Genomic DNA, 20,008 nt, shown 5'->3' with positions numbered 1-20,008 from the left:
TCTGTAATCCTGTCTACTTTTTGTCTGCTGTGAGACCTTGGATAAGTCATAAAACTTCTTTAAACTTCAATTTCCTCATGTGAATGGAGGATAATCTCTCCTACCTCAGATAATACAATTACAGTGGATTAAGATACACAAAAGAACTTTGTGGACTGCTCATTTACAATGCAATTAAAAATAGTAAAATGTTACTTGTATACATTTTTGTAAGTCACTGCTACAGCTGTCATGTTAATCCTTGTGACTAGCCTATGTCATTATCCATTTAACCTATAAAATAGGTGAAATAGATGATGGCATTTCTAATATACAAGGAAACCAAGTTTTGCCAAGCTTAAATAATGTGTCTAAGTCCAGAGCCGTGGATACCAGAAATAAAATTTATGATTACTTTTTTACTGTTTATTGCAGGTAAACAGTTAAGTGTATATATTTGCTGCTTGTACAGGGCTTGTAAATCATGAAAATTGTAGTTATGATGTTTTACTTTAATAAAAATCTCAGTTATCTATAACTTAGCAGCATTTATATGTTATATAACCAATATTTTTTTATCCTCTAAGAGAAACTGACAAATCACCAAGAAGTAAGCTGTTTTCAGGACTAGATCTAGTTTCAAGAACTGGTTAATCTCTGCATAGCTGAATTTTCTCTCCTCCCTGCATGGTGCTTAAGAGGGCAGGGAGCCAGCCTGCAGGGGTTCAAATCCTCAGTTAACCACCTATTCCCTGGGTGGCCATGGGCAAGTCACCCAGCCAGACCAAGCCTCAGTCTGCTCAGTTAATGACGTAGGTACCACAAAAGCAACTGCTTTTTCAGTAGTTTATAAGATTATAAGAGCTAATGCATATAAAGTAATTAGCACAGGTCTAGTGCATGGGGACTATTCAACATGTATTAGCTGGTAACATTTCTACATTATGAAAATTTGTTCTCAGAATGATGACTCTTAAACAAGTTCAGCTTTTCGTCATCAAACACAGATTTCATGTTCATTGTGTTGGGTTCTGTCCTCAGTAGTAGACTACAGTCATTTTAGGCAGAAAGGAATTTAGTAAGGGATCTGAGGAGACTCACAGAATTATTAGAGATGGACGAACGAGGCTATGTAAGTTGTGCCTCCGGAAACCTTACTCGGAACCAGAGCCAGAACGGAAGCCTGTGCATATGCCGCTGATGTGTGGAACGGAGGAAAGTGTGGGCACCCTACCAGAAAGTGAGCGTGAGGGAAACTTCCTCTCTTTCCTCTTCTCTCCTTGTATGCGTGCACGTGTGCACACGCGCACACACACACACAGATTCTACCACAATCCAGAGAACTTTCACATACAGTGTTCACAAGGTTTTAGTCAACTATTAATGACAGATCTCCCATCAATTTAATAAGATGGGGGAAATGTGAAGATTCCTAGTAAATACTGATGTGAAATGACTTTTCAAGGAGTTGCCATTTAAAAGTAAATGGGCTCAATTGCCTTCCTTTCAGAGGATTCTTTTTTTTTTTTAATTTTTTATTTTTTATAAACATATATTTTTAGTCCCCAGGGGTACAGGTCTGTGAATCACCAGGTTTACACACTTCACAGCACTCACCAAAGCACATACCCTCCCAAATGTCCATAATCCCACCCCCTTCTCTCAAACCCCCTCCCCCCAGTAACCCTCAGTTTGTTTTGTGAGATTAAGAGTCACTTATGGTTTGTCTCCCTCCCAATCCCATCTTGTTTCATTGATTCTTCTCCTACCCACTTAAGACCCCATGTTGCATCACCACTTCCTCATATCAGGGAGATCATATGGAACTAGAGCGTATCATGCTTAGCGAAATAAGTCAAGCAGAGGATTCTTTTTTTTAATTTAAGTTTTTATTTTTTAATTCCAGTTAACATATAGTGTAACGTGAGTTTCAGGTGTACAATATAGTGATTCAGCACTTCCATACAACACCTGGTGCTCATTGTAAGTGCCCTCCTTAATCCCCATCACCTGTTTCATCCATCCTGTCACCTTCCTCCCCGATGGTAACCATCGCTGTGTTCTCTGTAGTTAAGAGGCTGTTTCCTGGTTTGCCTCTCCCCCCCCATTCATTTGTTTTGTTTCTTAAATTGCACATATGAGTGAAATCTTACAGTTCTTTCTTTCTCTAGAGCATTCTTACTAGTTGAGGTTTTCTATATTAAAGGAAAAAAGATAATTTTGAATAAGATTAATATTAAACCATTTTTAGAAATCTGTCTGGCCATCTATTCACAGATCTTGCAATACACGCCTCTTTCCTTTAGTGCCTGAGAGGAGAGGATTGATTTCAGTTGTCACTGGTTCTTTATCATTACTTTGAAAGTGTCATATTAACAGAGACAGTTCATCTATAGATGTACTTCTGTTAACCAAACTGTCTTGAGACAGTGAATGTCTTCCTGGCATGTTAATCTTCAATAAATCGATGTATACTTTACAACATATGAAGCGTCATTAATAATAAATTTGCTATCAGTCAAATAACTGCCAGGAAACAACAAAATAATATATTTGAAACTGAAAGGAGATTTAGGGTTTTGCAGGTGTTTGTGGGTTTGTTTGTTTTATGTTATAAAAGGAGTATTAGTTCAAGTATTTGATTTGGAAGTTTCACTCGGTATATATAAAAACTTTATTCTAGCATGCCCAAAAAAGCCCAAAAGACTTCCTTCATTCTTCACAACATTCATGTGTCTCCATCTAGCAAGGAGGAAAGATACCCCATCCCTTCTGGTGCTTCCTTTTTCCTTCATCTCATTTCCAGTCCTGAAGCGAAACCACTTCTTGGGTTACAGTGGTACGTGAACCCTACCCACTGTGACACTGAGGTATTCTGAAAGGTAGTCTGCAGCTCTGAAAGGCACCGTTTCCGCCTGAGTGGCAGGTGGACTCAGGGCGTGTGACTCAGGGTTCCCCAATTGGAGGGCTCGAGGAACAGGCCACATGTGAGGCATTGGGGTTTCAAAATATATGTGATAGAATTTTTTTCTTCCTGATAACATAATAAACTTATATTTATTCAAATCAATTCATAATTCCACCAAGGAAACCTGTTTTGTGTAATGGTAAGCTGTTTCCCACAAGAGATTCAGGAAGTCTCTTCTGCCACGTGCCCAAGAGTACCCCTGCTCTGGTTCTGAGACTACTAGCTTCTCTCTGACCTTACAGTCCCTAGAACTCTGGTCTTCCCTAGGAATCACACCATGAGTTCTACCCAGGCCTTACAGAGCTCAGTGGCAGTTAGTCAAGAAAATGAAAATATGAAAGACCTGGGGGCCTGGGTGGCTCAGTGGGTTAAGCCGCTGCCTTCGGCTCAGGTCATGATCTCAGGGTCCTGGGATCGAGTCCCACATCGGGCTCTCTGCTCAGCAGGGAGCCTGCTTCCCTCTCTCTTCTCTCTGCCTGCCTCTCCATCTACTTGTGATTTCTCTCTGTCAAATAAATAAATAAAAATCTTTAAAAAAAATAAAAAAGAAAAAAGAAAATATGAAAGACCTGAAGAGGAGAGATCGGAACATTTTTTTTAAGACAGTGAGAGAAAGAGAGAGAGAGTGTACACCAATGTGCACATGTGGGGGAGGGTCAGAGAGAGCGGGAGAGAGAACCCTAAGCAAGCTCCACACCCAGCATGGAGCCCCGTGTGGGGCTTGATCTCATGACCCTGAGATCATGACCTGAACTGAAATCAAGAGTCAGGTGCCCAGCTGACTGAGCCACCCAGGTGATCTGAACATGAACATGAGTTTCTGTTTATGTGAGAAAGAACTTTCTAATACAAAAGTAGTCAAAGAAATAACAAAAAGGTAAACAATCTGACAACCTACAATTTAAAACTTCTGAACACAGAAAGATCATAAACAAAAAAAGTAAAGGGCAATGTGAAAAAGGTATAAGTCTTCAATTCTAACACACAAAAGATTGATATTCTTAATGTCCAAAAAGCTTAAATAAATTTTTAAGATAAATTTCTAGAGCTTTGCAGAAAAATAAGCAGAGGGCTTGAATGAGCAACTCACAGAAAATTCAAATGACTAGCAAACATATTTAAAATTTTCAAACCCTCTGGTACTAAAATAAATGCATCCTAATATACAAATAATATTTCCTGTCTCAAAGTTTTAAAGAATAAAAGGTATTCTCAATGCTGCTGGTGAAATGGGCAATCTTACGCTACTGATGAGGAGCAAACAGTAATGTGTTCTCTGGCAGGGAGTGGATGTTATCAATTATCCATCCCACAATCATATCTGGGGTGCCTCTAAGATAAATAATAAAACTGGAAAGAGAGTAAATATTATTACTATTTGTAGAGTTACCCATGTTATTCTACAAAAAAGAATGGAATAAACAATGAATTTTGAAACACTGAGAAGAAATAAAATAAAATGGAAAAAAATTTAACTAAAAAAAAAGAATGGAATAGAGTGAAAGATGAAATTTGATTTTTTGAAAGAGTACAGAAGATTAACTTTAAGGCAAAAATATCAGTTATTTTCCAGTTAGAATAATAGATTATTTACTTCCTCCCAAAAGCTCTGAGTTTTAATTCTGCCCATGCCTCTGTCTTCTGTGCAACTTGAGGATGAATATCAGTCCCTTCTCCCGCATAGAAATAACTGCTCCCAGTAAGCTCTGTCCATTCTTCGAAAGTCCTTGACAAATGTAAAAGACACTAGAAGCTGCTGGACCATCGAATGTGGAAAACTGAGCTATTGAGAAAGGGGAGAGATTTCCTGGGTTCTTCCTCTTCGTTCTCTTACTTTCTCCATGGTGAGATTAAACTATAGAAATATCTAGAAAAGAGACATGCGGTAATATATGCACATACAGTTACCTATTGTGTATGAAGAAGGTGTGCTTTCCCTAATTCCCAAAATTGAACAATGCAATGAGAGTGGGCAACAGAGACCTTGGGTAGAGTGCATGTACTGGCTGGTGCCATCCTGAGTCTCACACTGGGCAGACTCTTGGCCCGCTTCCTGCCTGGCACCAAAAAAGAACAGAACACTTTGCACTCGGTTTGAAATCCCACAAACTTATACAATGTAAGTTTTCCATATATTTCATAACTCAAAGAGCTTTAAATAGAAGTTGAATGACTCAGCTTTTATTCATAGCAGTATTTTAAATGGTATGAACTGTGCCTCCAACCATGTCATTAAAAACAAAAACAGAGTGTTCCTACCATGTTTTTGTACAACAGTAGTCCCATGAAGATATTTCTTGAAAGGGCTGATTTGATGATAAGACAGTGTAACATGAATGTTTTTTTAAGTTGAAAATTATCTCATTGTTTTCCATTAACCTGTCTTGATTAGCAGTTCAGTTTACAATCTGGTAGTCATTTGGCAGGGAAAAAAAAATGTTTCTTCTCTGTGCTACAGTAGTTTTGTTCCATTGAAAGATTGAGATTTTCTTGTGTGTCAAGCATTCTCCTTTTAAATCAGAAAACTTCAGATAAGGGCATTATTTTTGTAACAATTTCAATTTGCTGGTCCACTGAAGTTAGGATGCAGCATACAAATTTTAACCGACTGGCTATGACTGGTGTGGCAGCCTAGGAGACTTTTTAGGAAGTAAACAATTTTAAGAGAGAAAGGTCACTGCCCTATTTTGAAGTCCTTGAAAAGAACAGAACTCATCTCCCAGGGGGATTAACTTTTTCCCCTCACTTGTTACTATTGCATTTATTTTATTTTATTTTATTTTATTTTATTTTATTTTATTTTATTTTATTTTATTTTATTTTTTAGGGTTCCTTGTGTGCTTGAATTAGGATTTTAAGTTATTGGAAGAAAATATCCATTTGTGCTTTCTTCCTATGAATTGAAAGGAATGAATAAATAACATATGCTGGTGTATTACTTAAGAAGAGTAGAATTAACAGTATGGGAAATATAGTTGTTAAGCCAGATTTTCAAGTGTTACAAGTAAAATGCAAACACCACAATTTGGGCTACTATTTAACATACATTAAGTGTTTGCACTACATTGTGCAAGTCACAGTGGGTCAAAGATTGATCATTACATAATGCCATATGAAAAGCACTGACAGCTATCACATCTTTAAGGGCTGTGCAACCTATATGTACAGTTCAATTAATGCCATAAAGCACAGCTTCAGATTTGAAGATTATCTGGAAGAGGAACAAGAAGAGGGAGCCAGCTGCAACATTAATATTTCTGTCCTCAAGAGTTAAAACCTAAGAAAGAAAGGCTGGACACTCACCAAAGTGGAATTTGTCCATCAATTCTATATGGACCCATGTCACCTGTCTCTCAACTTCATGGTGATTTTCTATCTTGCAGAAGCCCTCAGCCTATTAAAAAAGGGGGGGAGGCATGTTGGCTTCCCAGGTGGTAATCTGATGGATGACACTGTCTCTTCCACCTGTGGATTTCTCCAAAGGCACTGTTTTCCAGCCTCAGCTGAGCCTAGCTGGAGGCACAGGAGGGCTTTTTATTTGCATCTGTCCAACTTCTCACAAATACAGACCCTCTAAACAGCAAGACTTTCAGACCAACATTCAAACTAGTACTGTTTTAAATGTTGGTTATTTATCTTGGCAAGCATAAGGAGACTGTCCCCATTTTTTTAAAGATTTATTTATTTATTTGAGAGAAAGCAAGCAAGTGAGTGAGCCTAGGGCAGGGATCGGGCAGGTGCTGATGTGGGGGAGAGACTTTCAAGCAGACTCCCTGCCAAGTGTGGAGCCCAATGTGGGGCTGGATCCTATTATGATCCCAAGATCATGACCTGAGCCTAAATCAAGAGTTGGGTTTTTAACCCACTGAGCCACCCAGGTGCCTCTCCACTTTTTTTTTTCCCATTTTTTATTGAGAGCTTTACTGTGCACCCAAGAAGAGGAAAGGCGTATCACTTTATGCATACTGATGCTTCCATTTTCACCTTGTTCTATCAGATACCTAACACAGTGCCTGGCTCACAGTAAGAGTGTACAACATTTTGAAGAGTGAATGAATAAATAAATGAATGACATAGTAGGAACTCAGAGGAGATGAGAATTTTTAACCAGGAGGAGGGGTAAAGCAGGAGGAAGATGATCCAGTAGAGTAAAGGGTAGAAGTGGAAATTTAGCAGAGTTCTCAACAAGAACTCTAGAAAGTTGTCACCAAGCCCCCAGCATTTTCAGTCTTGATCATATTTTATCGCAAGTTAAAATAATGACTGTATTAATCAAAAATCAGAACTTCGGAGGAGTGGCAGTCTCTTGAGTATGGAAAGGAGATCTGATATAGACCTAGCAACTAGCAATGACCAGTGAGTGAGCTCTAGGACCTGGGATTTTTACTATTGAATGGAAAGACACGTATAAGATAAAACATGCTTTTTTCATATTGAACTCATTAAGTGAGAAAAGATAGCATCTTCTTTGTAGTACGTTAAATCTCCCAAATCCTCCCAGTTTGTATTATTGAAATAAATTCAGTTGAGTACTGGAAATCTAATATTTGTAAACTCATTTTTTCCCCTTCTATCAGCACAAGACCCTTTGCACCCAGTGGCACAGCTGTCACTGGAGCGGTTCTCACCAGACTTCTCAGAGGGCAGTTGCACACAGGGGTAAAAGTGGGGATTTGGGGGAAAAGGCATCTCTACTGCCTACCTTGGGAGATGAGGTTTTATTTTTTAACTTTATTCTTATTATTTTTTAATTAGAAGCGCTAATGGGAAACTATATACCAATAAATAGAAACCTATTCACTTCCTAGTAGATGTGTTATTAATAAATAGCCAAATAACTTGAGGAATAGCCTAGAGTTGCTAAGAATCATTAGGACATCAGGATCATTAACTAGAACTTGATTAAAAAAATGAACCCTTCACCTGGTGGGGACTGGCGCTGTTTTCTTTACTTCTACAAGTTTGCAAAAAAAAAAAAAACCCCAACCAAATAAACAAAGAAACACTTCATGAGTACTTCCTAACAGGTTCATTGTTATTTTTTATTCTGTTTTTTAGAAAATAGTGAGTGATACTTAGATTTTTGTATTGCTAAACACCCTTTAAAAAGATATGTTGGTACTCATAGTTGATTTGTGAATGACGCTAAATAATTTCCAAGTTTGGGCAAAGTGCATCTGGTCATTCAAAGTCAGGCATATCTAGTCACAAATGGACATCTGTTTATGTAGGAGCCTTTTCACACGAGCCTGACTACAAATACATTCTGCTACCTGCATAAGGACAGGCCTTTAATGAAATCCCAGTCCCTCTGAATAGATGCTGGCAGATGATTTAGCAAAACCAGATGGCACAATAAAATAGCAGGGCTGAAATAACATAATTTGCTCAGTTTTTCCTGGTTAGAAGTGTAGTTACAAAGAACTGTTGGAGATACAGGTCCGTGGTTTTTGACCTGTGAGAGAGGAAGCAACCAAAAGAGGACAGATTACTGAAACTGGAAGGAAGGGATATTTGATGCCAGTTCCTGGAGGCAGTGCAAGTGTGGACCAAGCATAGTTCTTGCCAGTTGTTGGCTTTTTGTAGATCTTTGCAGATTTGCAGTGGTAGGACATACACGTACATAGGGCATGTGGTGTGTATAGTTTTCCTACATGTAACATTTTAGGAATTGCTTGTGAAACTTGACACATTTTTCTTTTAGCCGTAGTCTACAATAAACAAAATGACTATTCTTTTCCATCTTGAACCAAAGGCAAGTAAGCTGGCAGACAGTGGGATAGGACACATTTCCACAAAGGAAAGCATCCATCACCTAGATTCTGGAGAGGAATTTGTGGATTACAGCGACTTTCAATCAGAAAGAACTGTAATTAAGAACAACATCAATTTTACCCTTTTGTTGCCAACTTTAATTCTACTAGTTCTGAAGCAATTTGGGGAAATGGAAGCAAGGTAAAGAAGCATATTCTAGTGCTTATATTTCAGAAAAGTGCATATTAATATCTTCAGGATGCACAAGTGTTCAGTAGCTGAAGCGTCCTCAATGGTACAGTAACCTACGTCTCTTTCTGCCCACAGTTTGTGGCTCACCCCAACTGCCAGCAGCAGCTCTTGACAATCTGGTACGAGAACCTCTCAGGCCTGAGGGAACAGACCATAGCTATCAAGTGTCTGGTTGTGCTTGTTGTGGCCTTGGGCCTCCCATTTCTCGCCATTGGCTACTGGATCGCACCATGCAGCAGGGTATGTGTTTTTCTCCGTCCATTTCCTCAGTGGTTCATGTACTGTGTGCTCTAGGGATAAAAAAAGAAAAAGCTCCCTACTTAAGTCTCTTGTCAATTTTACCCTGAATGGTAATTGACTCAGGAACACAAATTCTGCTTTTTAATGACTGGATAAATTCAAATAAGGAAGGAAAAAGGATCTGGTACAGTGGGATAGACCACATTTGAAGGCATATGATACTTACCAGGTTTTTAAGATAAAATCCCCAAGGTAGTAAAGAGGAAAAGCTACCTGGGTGAAGTGGCACTTTGCTAATTCTGTTGACAGCTTAATAAACAGAGAGTCAACTGAGTTAGCCTGTGGTAGGAGAACAGCCCTACAGCAGTGGTACCAAGAAGCAGTTAACCTGAGAACTGGAAGGGTGACTCGTTGGAACCTGTCAAGAGACCTGAGGCTGAGTGTATTAAGTGCAGTCACGAACAGTTAATTTGAAGAATTCCAAAAGGCTCATGCCAGGTTCCCCCGGCCCTTTGTTCCTTCAGAAGATTCTAAAAGGTCGAATTTGGGTTTGGGGCTTTGGAACTTTTAGATTGTTCATCTATTTAGTTTTGCTTGAATCATTTTGTTTACTACCTTTATCCCTCTCTCCTCTTGCCAGTATAGACTCAATTTAATTGTGCCTCATAGATCTTCCAACAAGAGAAGGGAAGGAATACTAGTCATGCTGACAGAATCTGTATTGGGTTTATAAAGAGTACTGCTGGGGAGAAGAAGCTGTTATGAGATCCTTTAATCTTGTTTTTATATTCCGAAGTCTGATTCTGTTTAAATCAGAGGCAGTTTCAGGAAAAGAGTCAAGGCCACTTACAAATGATCCTGGAAATCTGTCATCTTTCTGGCTCAGTAGTCTTTCTGGCAGAGGGAGGCCCCCCTCTGCAGGAACCATACGCATGTGAGAATATTCATCCCTCTCACTTCATGGTTGAGCTGCCCCTGCAACTAAAGGCAGAAAGTCTGTCATTCTGATCAGTTTTGATGAGTCGACTAAGTTCCTTTATTATGTATCATGGGAAAGTAACTTACCTTTCCTCCAATATATGAACCCTTAAGTCTAAAATTTATAAATGATGAGAGTGGATGCGTTAAAGCAAAAATCACTTCCCCTGCAAATACTTTCCCTTCCTAAGGGAAATGACCTGGAAAGGTCTGATTTCTAAGTGTTCATCTTTTGGGGCAGCTTAATCAGTTAAAACATTGAAGTCCACTCCTTTTTTCTCTTCACTTAGAAAAGTGCAGCTCTTATAAATGGTGTGGTGAGGGATGCCTGGGTGGCTGAGTCAATTAAGCTTCCACCTTCAGCTCAGTTCATGATCCCAGGGTCTGGCAGGCTTCTTGCTCAGCGGGGAGCCTGCTTCTCCCTCTGCTGGTGGCTTTCCCTGCTTGTGCTCTCTCTCTCACTCGTGCTCTCTCTCTCTCTGACAAATAAATAAAATCTTAAAAAAAAAAATAAATGGTGTGGTGAACTCTTTGTCCAGTAGAGACCGTTAAAGGAGGGAATCGAATCGTTGCTGGAGCCCACCTTTGTATCTACCGTATACCCCCTAGACTATGGCAAGAAGACAGCATAGCAAGAGCTCCCTACATATATCCCATCTTTAAGATAGGCATGCTGCTTTATTTTCATGTAATTTCAAGTTTTAAAAAATCAGCCTTGATGAGAAACAGACTTGGCCACCCAAAGAAATCACTGTGTGCTACAGATGAGCTCCTGCAAATGTGGCTTTTTGCAGCTGCAGAACAGCACAGCGGCGTGTAAATGTGTTGTTTCTTTTTCTGTGTCTGATATGGAAAATGTGACACTTGTCTGTCTGCATTCATGTTCAACTCCAGAAATGCTTAACATTCTTCCGTGATTTGTTGACATCAAATTAAGGTTCCAGACATACAAAACATTTGTTTGAAGTTGCATTCTCTTAGATGTGACACTTGTGCTTTATAAGGTCACAGACTGAGTTTGAAGTTGGTTCTGAGTATGTAGGCTAGAGAACTTATTTGATAAATCTACCAAATGTACCTAATTCTTGGGCTGCAGAAGCCCTTGGGACAGGCAGAATTGTTTTTCATTTCTGCTAGAACATGGGGCTTTTAAGGACATTATATCACATGGGATTTTAAAGGAGTTACCTTAAAATAATTATGCACTGAACTTTAGAGATGCTTTAATACTATTTATATGATTTTCCAAACTCAGGGCTGACTTAATTAAGTTAACCTACTTAAAGGTTTTAGTTATTGCGTCTCTCCTTCTTCTTCTTGAGGTAATAACACATAAAACATTTACCTGATTCTGATATCTTCTGTCTTTTTTTATAGCATACAAAGTGCAGCTTGATTTCAGAATATTTAGAAATGAGAACAAAAATTTATTTCTGTAGTAGTAAGGTTTTTAATCTTCAAAGGCCTTGTTAGGTACTACAAACACATCATAACACTACAGTTATAAATGAATGTGTCTCCAAACTCATAAAGTTTCAATTATAAAGCAATAAAGAATACACACTACAAATTTGGAGTTTCTTTTCCCAGACTCTCAAAACCTATATGTTGGTTGCGTAGTCTTTCCTGTAAAAATAAGAATAACCAGCATATGCCTTGTGATTTTCAGAAATCCTGTGAATGCAGTCGACTCTGAGACAAATTGGGTATTTAGAAACAATGAAGTCTGAAGACTTCTTAAATTACTCTTGGAGGCAGCATCCCCTAAAGAGTAGTTTTCATAATGTATAGCTCTTCACATGCAGAAGCAGAATTTTGAAAGTCTTCTCATTTCATCTATTTTTTTTTTTAATCCTGTATTGTCATTTTCAAAAGCAGAAGCCAAGCTTTCCAAAGTAGAAGTTTCTTCTTCTTCTTTATCTGTTGTCCTACAGCTGGGGAAAATTCTGCGAAGCCCTTTTATGAAGTTTGTTGCACATGCTGCTTCTTTCATCATCTTCCTGGGCCTGCTTGTGTTCAATGCCTCAGACAGATTCGAAGGCATCACCACGCTGCCCAATATCACTGTTATTGACTATCCCAAGCAGATCTTCAGGGTGAAAACCACCCAGTTCACGTGGACAGAGATGCTAATTATGGTCTGGGTTCTCGGTGAGTTTACTATCTTAAATATTCTAATTTCTACAAAAAATTGTGTGTGTGTGTGTGTATATATATGACTGCATTTTTACTGAAAGTGTTATCATGTGATATATGGTGACAACATCATCATTGTAAGATAAGCAGAACAAAATAATTGAGTGATTTGCAGCTTAATAATACTAAAATGTATCCCTTAACACTAAGTAAAAATTTTTATGTGTAACATGAGCCTAATTATGAATACACCAAATTTCTAACTTCAATTATTGAGTAATTATAAATTTTATAAAAATGTGACTTACTGATGATAACCAAATATTTCATTGAAATACTTGTGAAATAGCCCAATAGCCATTAACTGATAATTAAAGAACATATTTTGCCTTTGTTTCAGAGGTTTTTTTTTGGAGAGTTTCCTTAATTGTTACTTTACCTTACAATAGTCCATTTTTATTTTGCTTTTTTTAGATTTTTATTAGCAAAGTATAGTTGACATGCAGTGTTATATTAGTTTCAGGTGTACGATATTATGATTTGACAAGTCTATATATTACTCACTCCTCCCCACGATAAGTACAGTCTCCATACAATGTTATTACAGTATTACAGACTATTCCCAGTGCTGTACTTTTTATCTCCATGGCTTATTGATTAACTAGAAGTTTGTACCTCTTAATGTTCTTTTTTTCTCCTATCCCCCCACTGACCTCCCCTCTAGCAGCCACCACTTTGTTCTCTGTACTGATGAGTGTGTCATTCTTCATTTTGATTTTTAGATTCTACACAGAAGTAAAATCATATGGTATTTCTCTTTCTCTGACTTCTTTCACTTAGTATATACCCTCTAAGCCTACCCATGTTGTTGGAAACCTGAGATCTCATTTGTTTTTATGGCTGAGTAATACTCCACACACACACACACACACATCATGTTTTTATCCATCCATTGACCATTGGACACCTAGGCTGCCTTTTCATCTTGGCCCACAAGTTTCCATTTTGAATAGCTATGTTAAAATTAAAAACTTTAGGCAATGAGAGGGAAAAAAATGGAGGTAGGAATTAGTTTATCTAACCATCATTAATGCAGAGTCACTTTTATCTGTTCTCTCTGTTTTCCCAGAGTGTTTTTGGTATCTTCTTAGTTCCTGAGTTAATAACGTGGTTACTCCCCTCATTCACTCCTGTGGACTCAACCCGGGTCAAATAATTATTTTATAAACTTTATCTTGAGCTAATACCTTTTTAGAAATTCCACAATGTCTTCCCCTTACAAGGTCAGGACAAATGGTTAAATTGGAATATTTTCCCCTCTTCTCCCAGAATGGCATTTTCTACTTTCGGTTTCTTCACAGCATCCTAGGGCCCCTGCTTAAGGGTTCCTTTTTTGTCCAGTGATATTCCTCACCTCCCTAGCATGAAACTAGAAAGAGGAGAGAAGGTAGGGGAATGATGTAAGTGTTCCTGTGTGATTGGGAAAATGATCTTCTTAAAAGTCTACCATAACTTTCTTATTTAGGGGTTTGTTTCACCAGCAATTATTGTGGTTTGATAACCATTGGAATTCACAAAGGTGAATTTTCTCCTCTCCTCCAAAAGTCTCACAGGGCAAAATCATTTGACTTGAAGAGTCTTTGCTTACTTTCCTTCCCTCTTTCCTGCCCATCCCTTTTCTGGTACCAGATGTAGAACTCTGTTACTCCAAATTCTAATTCTGACTTAGTAAAGATTTTTCTTCCATGTGACTCTGCCCAGGGTGTCAGGGAGCTGAACAGTAGTGGGTGCTTTGTGGTGCCTCATATGCTGCTTTATCTGTGGAGCATTTTCTAGATGGGGACTGGTGGTGGACCAAGTATGAGCTTCTCTGTCTAAGCTGTGAGATGTAATCTGTACCTTCCTGTGTGACAGGAATGATGTGGTCTGAGTGTAAGGAGCTCTGGCTGGAAGGACCTAGGGAATATATTTTGCAGTTGTGGAATGTGCTGGACTTCGGGATGCTCTCCATATTCATTGCTGCTTTCACGGCCAGATTCCTAGCTTTCCTTCAGGCAACAAAAGCACAGCAGTATGTGGACAGTTATGTCCAAGAGAGCGACCTCAGTGAAGTTACGCTTCCACCGGAGATCCAGTATTTCACTTACGGTAAGTTATTGACTGCAGGGTCCTCATATGAAAGGTCCTCAGGAAAGGTACTGAAACCACACTTTGGAAGGATATGTCCATGTTTAGTATGAGATGTGTGTTGAATGTATATGAACAGAGGCGAGAGTATGAGCTATGGAACTATATAAAACTGGATTCCTGTCAAGGCTATGACTCTCCCTTGCTGTTTGTGACTTCATTCAAGTTAATTTACTTCTCGGTGGCTCAGTGTTCAAATCTCTACGAAGAAGATGTTTCAGGGTAGGAGGAAATTATCTTTGAGCCCAACAACATAATTACTCATATATATTCTTAGGGTATGAAACTGTCTTAACTAGGGGGGAAAATAGCTTGATAAACTGATCGAGATGGAAGATGAGTCCCTGAGAGCGTGGTTCAGAGGGGATAAAAGAGTAAAAGGTGCTGCGCTGCTGTTCAGGTGAAGTGAACAAAAACTCAGCAGAGGCAGGAAGTAGGAGCTAAAGTGACATGAGATCATAAGCCCTGGAGAACACGCAGAAATACTGGAGTGATGTCCTGCCCCTCAACACAAGGTGGAAGGGAATTCATGCCCACCTTCTCTGTGTCATGAAGAGCAGGGAGGTCCCCGCTGACAACCAGGGCGCAAGGACAGTGATTCCATCCTTGCCAGACTGGGGAGGTGTGATTAGCAAATTTTCATGTATGTTCACAATCTTAAGTCTGGACAGGACTTTAGAAATGTATTGCCTACCCCTTATTTTAAAGATAAGGAAACTCAGGCACAGAGTTCAGATGGGTTCTGATTTTGAAGAATATTTCTTTACAAGTATCATTAAGGCTTACATTGCGATAAGTACAAGTAGCGTGTGAACATTATTAAAGAAGACTGAGTGCCTGCTCCAAAATATAAGATGTACGTTTCACACATTGTGAAATTTAAACACCTTCGCTCTTATTGTCAGCAAACGAGGATTTGTCTATGCCAAGGAGACCAGATCAAATGAGTAAATAATTACCATTTATAATTAAAGAGTTAGCTTAAATTGTATTTTTGTGTAACATCTGTCCTATTTTAGTAACTTATTTATTTAAATGTCTTCATGTGTATCTAATTGACTGTCATCTGAAGGGAAATTTGTGAGTTCAGGATTTACTTCTTATTGTGTGTATGATTTTGATCAAGTACTTAGCCTTTCCAAGTATTGGTTTCTGCATCTCTAAGGAGTGGATAATAATAACACCAAATCCATAGAGCTAAGGGAAAGCACTGTGTCTGGTACACATTAAACACTCAATAAATGTTCATTTTTCTTGCTGAAAATGTCTACAATGTATTCATTCATCTGAGAACAATTCGGTTTGCACACAACTAGCCACATAGTATTTCTTGACCCTCCTGGGAATGAGTATCCAGTAGTTTGTTGTGAAATAAGTGACCTTGAAAGGGGTGGAGTCCTCCTTTAGAATCTATCCTTCAAATTTTTATACCTTAGTAGCGTATTACATTTTCTGGGAATAAGTAGTTTTCCTCAAATACCACACTGACAACACCATTGTGATTCGGTTGACATTCTTACTTCTCATAATATGCCATTTTACTTGCACAAACTTTCAGATGAACTAATTTCCTCATGAAATACGAAAAAGAAGTTTTGTGCCAACTGAGCCTATGAGGTGACAAAATAGCACATCAATAAATCTAGTAACTGAGAGAACAAATTAGTCAAGTCAATTGTTCTGTCATTCTGGACACAGTCTGTGTCTGATGAAGGATTTTTAACCTCTTTCTGTATCTTTCGTACATGATTCTGTTTCTATTCGATGTGAAGCAGGCTTCATATCTTTACAAGAGTGTTTCCTCTAGTAAAAGATTCCATGTGAGTGTGGAATTCATATGCTTCTGGTTTAACATGAAAAACATGCCTGGGCAGTTAATTAAATCTAGAGGAGTTTCAACCAAAATTAAAAAAAAAAAAATCTAGGGACACCTGGGTGGTTCAGTGGGTTAAGCCTCTGCCTTCAGCTCAGGTCATGATCCCAGGGTCCTGGGATTGAGCACAGCATCAGGCTCTCTGCTCAGCGGGGAGCCTGCTTCCCCCCTCTCTCTCTCTGCCTGCCTCTCTGCCTACTTGTGATCTCTGTCTGTCAAATAAATAAATCTTTTAAAAAAAATCTACCTAAAAAATAGATATTATTTAAGGTATTTATTTTGCATAGCTAGCAATGAATAAAAAGTTCCATTTTTAATCTCTCTCTCTTTTTCTAGCCAGAGATAAATGGCTCCCTTCTGACCCTCAGATCATATCTGAAGGCCTATATGCTATAGCTGTTGTGCTCAGCTTCTCTCGGATTGCGTATATCCTTCCTGCAAATGAGAGCTTTGGCCCCTTGCAGATCTCTCTTGGAAGGACTGTGAAGGACATTTTCAAGTTCATGGTCCTCTTTATTATGGTGTTTCTTGCCTTTATGATTGGCATGTTCATACTGTATTCTTACTACCTTGGAGCTAAAGTAAATGCTGCTTTTACCACGTAAGTAAATATGAAAAAGGTATGATGAGAGAGAATTTCTAACAAATCCAAATGAAGTGAACACACAAAAAAATCCAGAAATCCTGATAAAGATGTTTTTAAGGGGGAAAAAGAAATCCATTAAAAACAATGCTTATGTGTGATTACATTGCTCCAAAGGCTCATTTCTTTGAGCTTGGTAAGTGTTCATCCATGGAATGGAATCAGAATTTGGAAAAATCCTAGACAAAACTGACTATTATAAGAGAATTGGGCAGCAAATTTTTAATACTGGATGTCTCTTATATTATGTATGACATTAAATTTAGTTTTGTCCTTTTGTAGCCATTACTATTCAAAAAAGAAGCATTGGCTTTTATTTTAATGTATCATTAATCAGTACAGAGTTGAGTAAGAAGAAACTGAAGCTAAATGTTGTACAGCTCACTATAACACTAATACTGCTTCCTTCCTGTGGTCACCCTGGTATCTGCATTGGAGACTCACCTTGCCTGGGAAGTCTTCTTTGATTAAACTTCCTTAGTCATTGTTCCTTGAAGTTCCCTCAGCCTGGAGACATCTAGTTGGGAGATACTCTCAGTTACCAGCATTTAGTAGGGCAGGGATGGGGCCCTCCCTTTGTACTGTAGTCATTCCAGGTAGGGAGATCATAAGCCCTCCCTGTCTCCCTTTGTAACCTGTCATGCCACAACTGGAAAGAATCTAGACCTTCAATAAGTTCCCTGTAGACTAAAATAGAATATTAAGCCCTTTCAGGTATCTAAATTGTTTTGAAATGATTTTTTTTTTTTCAAATAGGTATATAGAGCAAGTCTTAGGGGTAAAAGAGAACTGAAACTCACTTTATTGTAATGAAAAAAAGTTCTGTTTGAACCCACTCCGGAAGGAACGGAAAGATCCTACACACATGGCCATCCCTTTAAACTCTGTGAGAGCTCATTTTATACAACACATTGTTGTCACTGTTTTATGTGAGGATGTGGCAACTTGATATGGTGAAAAGGATAGAGGCTGGAAAATCAGGCAGATGCAGATACAGTCTCTGCTGGTTTCTGGCTGTGGCTTTTGGTCAAGTTACTCAACAGTCCTGTGTTAGTTTCCTTCTCTTTACAATAACCACGATAAGGTTGGAACTGGGTTGTTGTGAGGGTTATATATAGTCATTGATAGAAAGCCTCTTGCCCAGAGTCAGAGCTCAGGAACCTTCCTTTTCCGCTGTCTGCCTCTTCCCCCGCAGAGATTCTCAGGAATCTGTGTTCTCGAAGTTAGAGGTGAGAAGGTCTGCCAGAGAGCAAGATGAAGGAGTCAGAGAATTTGGGGATCCTGTTACATTAATGGCAAGGAACAGAGAGGTTCTAGTTTTTCTTAGTCTCCTGCTACCGTCTATGCTATAACATCATGCAGGGAGATGTTTTGTGATAGAGAGTAACTGTGTAGAGGTAGGAACCTTTCTATTCAGGTTTCTACTCTCAGGGTCTCGCATACTTTCTAGAATCTAATAGGCGTTCTGTCAGCATTTGCTGAATGATGGGATGAATAAACAAACTAGTGCTAAAACCTGTAAATCTACAGAATTGTTATTTAGAATCTGTTATATAGATGTATATATATATATATATATATATATATATATATATATGTATATATATATACACACATATATATATATATTTTAAACTGGACTGTTCCCATTAATGTTCCTTTGGAAAAAGGACTGACTTTTTCCAAAGAAATGGAATTCCACATGTCTAATTGTTTAACTTAAGGATTATTTTTGTGGTTCACGAAGCAGTAAGTACAACTTGGTTATAGGCCCAAATCAGGCAAATTCAGCTGGCAAAGATCATTGAGGGGATAAAGTAGGTAAATAGTCTGGTAGAGGGCTACATGTTCATCGCTGTGATGGAAGACTCAGGGAGTAAGTTGTATAAATTAAAGGAAAAGAACAGAAATCTCTCAGTCTGTTCCCTCCTCTTCATTTCCAGTTAAGCAAAACTTTTAGGTGGGTAATATATTCTTGTGGCAAAAAATTCATGGAGTGGTGTCTATAGTGAAAAGCATGTTCCTTTTTCACCACTGGACCCCTGTCTCTTATTTCTACTTAGTTCACAGAGGCAATGGTTTCTTTTGGATACTTTCAGAGATATTTTATACACAAACAAGAACAGAAGTATTTATTTGTAAGCCCCTCTCTTTTAGTTAAATGGTACACTATTTCACTCTTGCTATATCTTATTTTTTTTACTTAATAGATCTCAGATATCATTTTATAGAAACACATGTAAATAGATCTGTCTCATTTTCCCAGTGGCCATATACCATCCATCATATAGATGTCAGAATTATTTACCCTCCCCCCATTGATGGGTATGTAGGGTTTTCATTCTTCCCTGCTGCCATGGTGCAGGGAATATGTTTTGTTTTGTTTTTAAGCGAGTATATTATTTTACTCCTGGCCTTGTTCTACTCCAGAAAACCTGATTTAAATGTCTAAACCACTTATCAAATCAACCCCCAAATTTCCATCCTTCTAGAAGAAAAGAATGGGTATTGTGGCATGACATCAGCTTTCCTCTGCTGAGTTCAGAGACATTTCACTTGATGATAACTTCTAGAAAAGCTAGGCATTGGCATTACTTAATCACAAACCCCTAAAAACCCGAGAGAATGATTTCTAATGAATATTATGATAAAATAATTATACTCGTGGTGTTTATTATGATGATATTTAATGATGGCATTTTTACCTCTGTATAGAATTTAAACCATATCTGGTTTCTCTTTTGAATTTTTCATACTGAAAACTGTCAGTTTATTTACTGTGTACCTTATTCTTTCAACAGTGTAGAAGAAAGTTTCAAGACTTTGTTTTGGTCGATATTTGGATTGTCTGAAGTCACTTCCGTTGTGCTCAAATACGATCACAAATTCATAGAGAATATTGGATACGTTCTTTATGGAATATACAATGTAACTATGGTGGTCGTTTTACTCAACATGTTAATTGCTATGATTAATAGCTCATATCAAGAAATTGAGG

At 38.3% G+C, this 20,008-nt stretch overlaps 1 protein-coding gene across 4 annotated transcripts in view; it reads left to right on the top strand.

Moving 5' to 3' along the window:
• The window catches only part of TRPC3 (transient receptor potential cation channel subfamily C member 3), a 72,505-nt gene that overhangs the window by 27,566 nt on the left and 24,931 nt on the right, over positions 1-20,008 (top strand). For all 4 annotated transcript variants that reach the window (XM_004747979.3, XM_004747977.3, XM_013053928.2 and 1 more), the window contains exons 4-8: positions 9,029-9,193; positions 12,106-12,322; positions 14,222-14,455; positions 16,704-16,968; positions 19,812-20,007. In XM_004747979.3, coding sequence (XP_004748036.2) covers positions 9,029-9,193; positions 12,106-12,322; positions 14,222-14,455; positions 16,704-16,968; positions 19,812-20,007 — 1,077 coding nt within the window. The remainder of the gene's footprint in view (positions 1-9,028; positions 9,194-12,105; positions 12,323-14,221; positions 14,456-16,703; positions 16,969-19,811; position 20,008) is intronic.

Source organism: Mustela putorius, unplaced genomic scaffold, assembly GCF_011764305.1.
Source record: "Mustela putorius furo isolate JIRA1106 unplaced genomic scaffold, ASM1176430v1.1 tig00000721_pilon_pilon_pilon, whole genome shotgun sequence".
In the NCBI taxonomy this organism is placed as follows: Eukaryota; Metazoa; Chordata; class Mammalia; order Carnivora; family Mustelidae; genus Mustela; species Mustela putorius.
The sequence above is the reverse complement of the archived record's forward strand: the minus strand, read 5'-3'. Positions and strand labels throughout refer to the sequence as shown.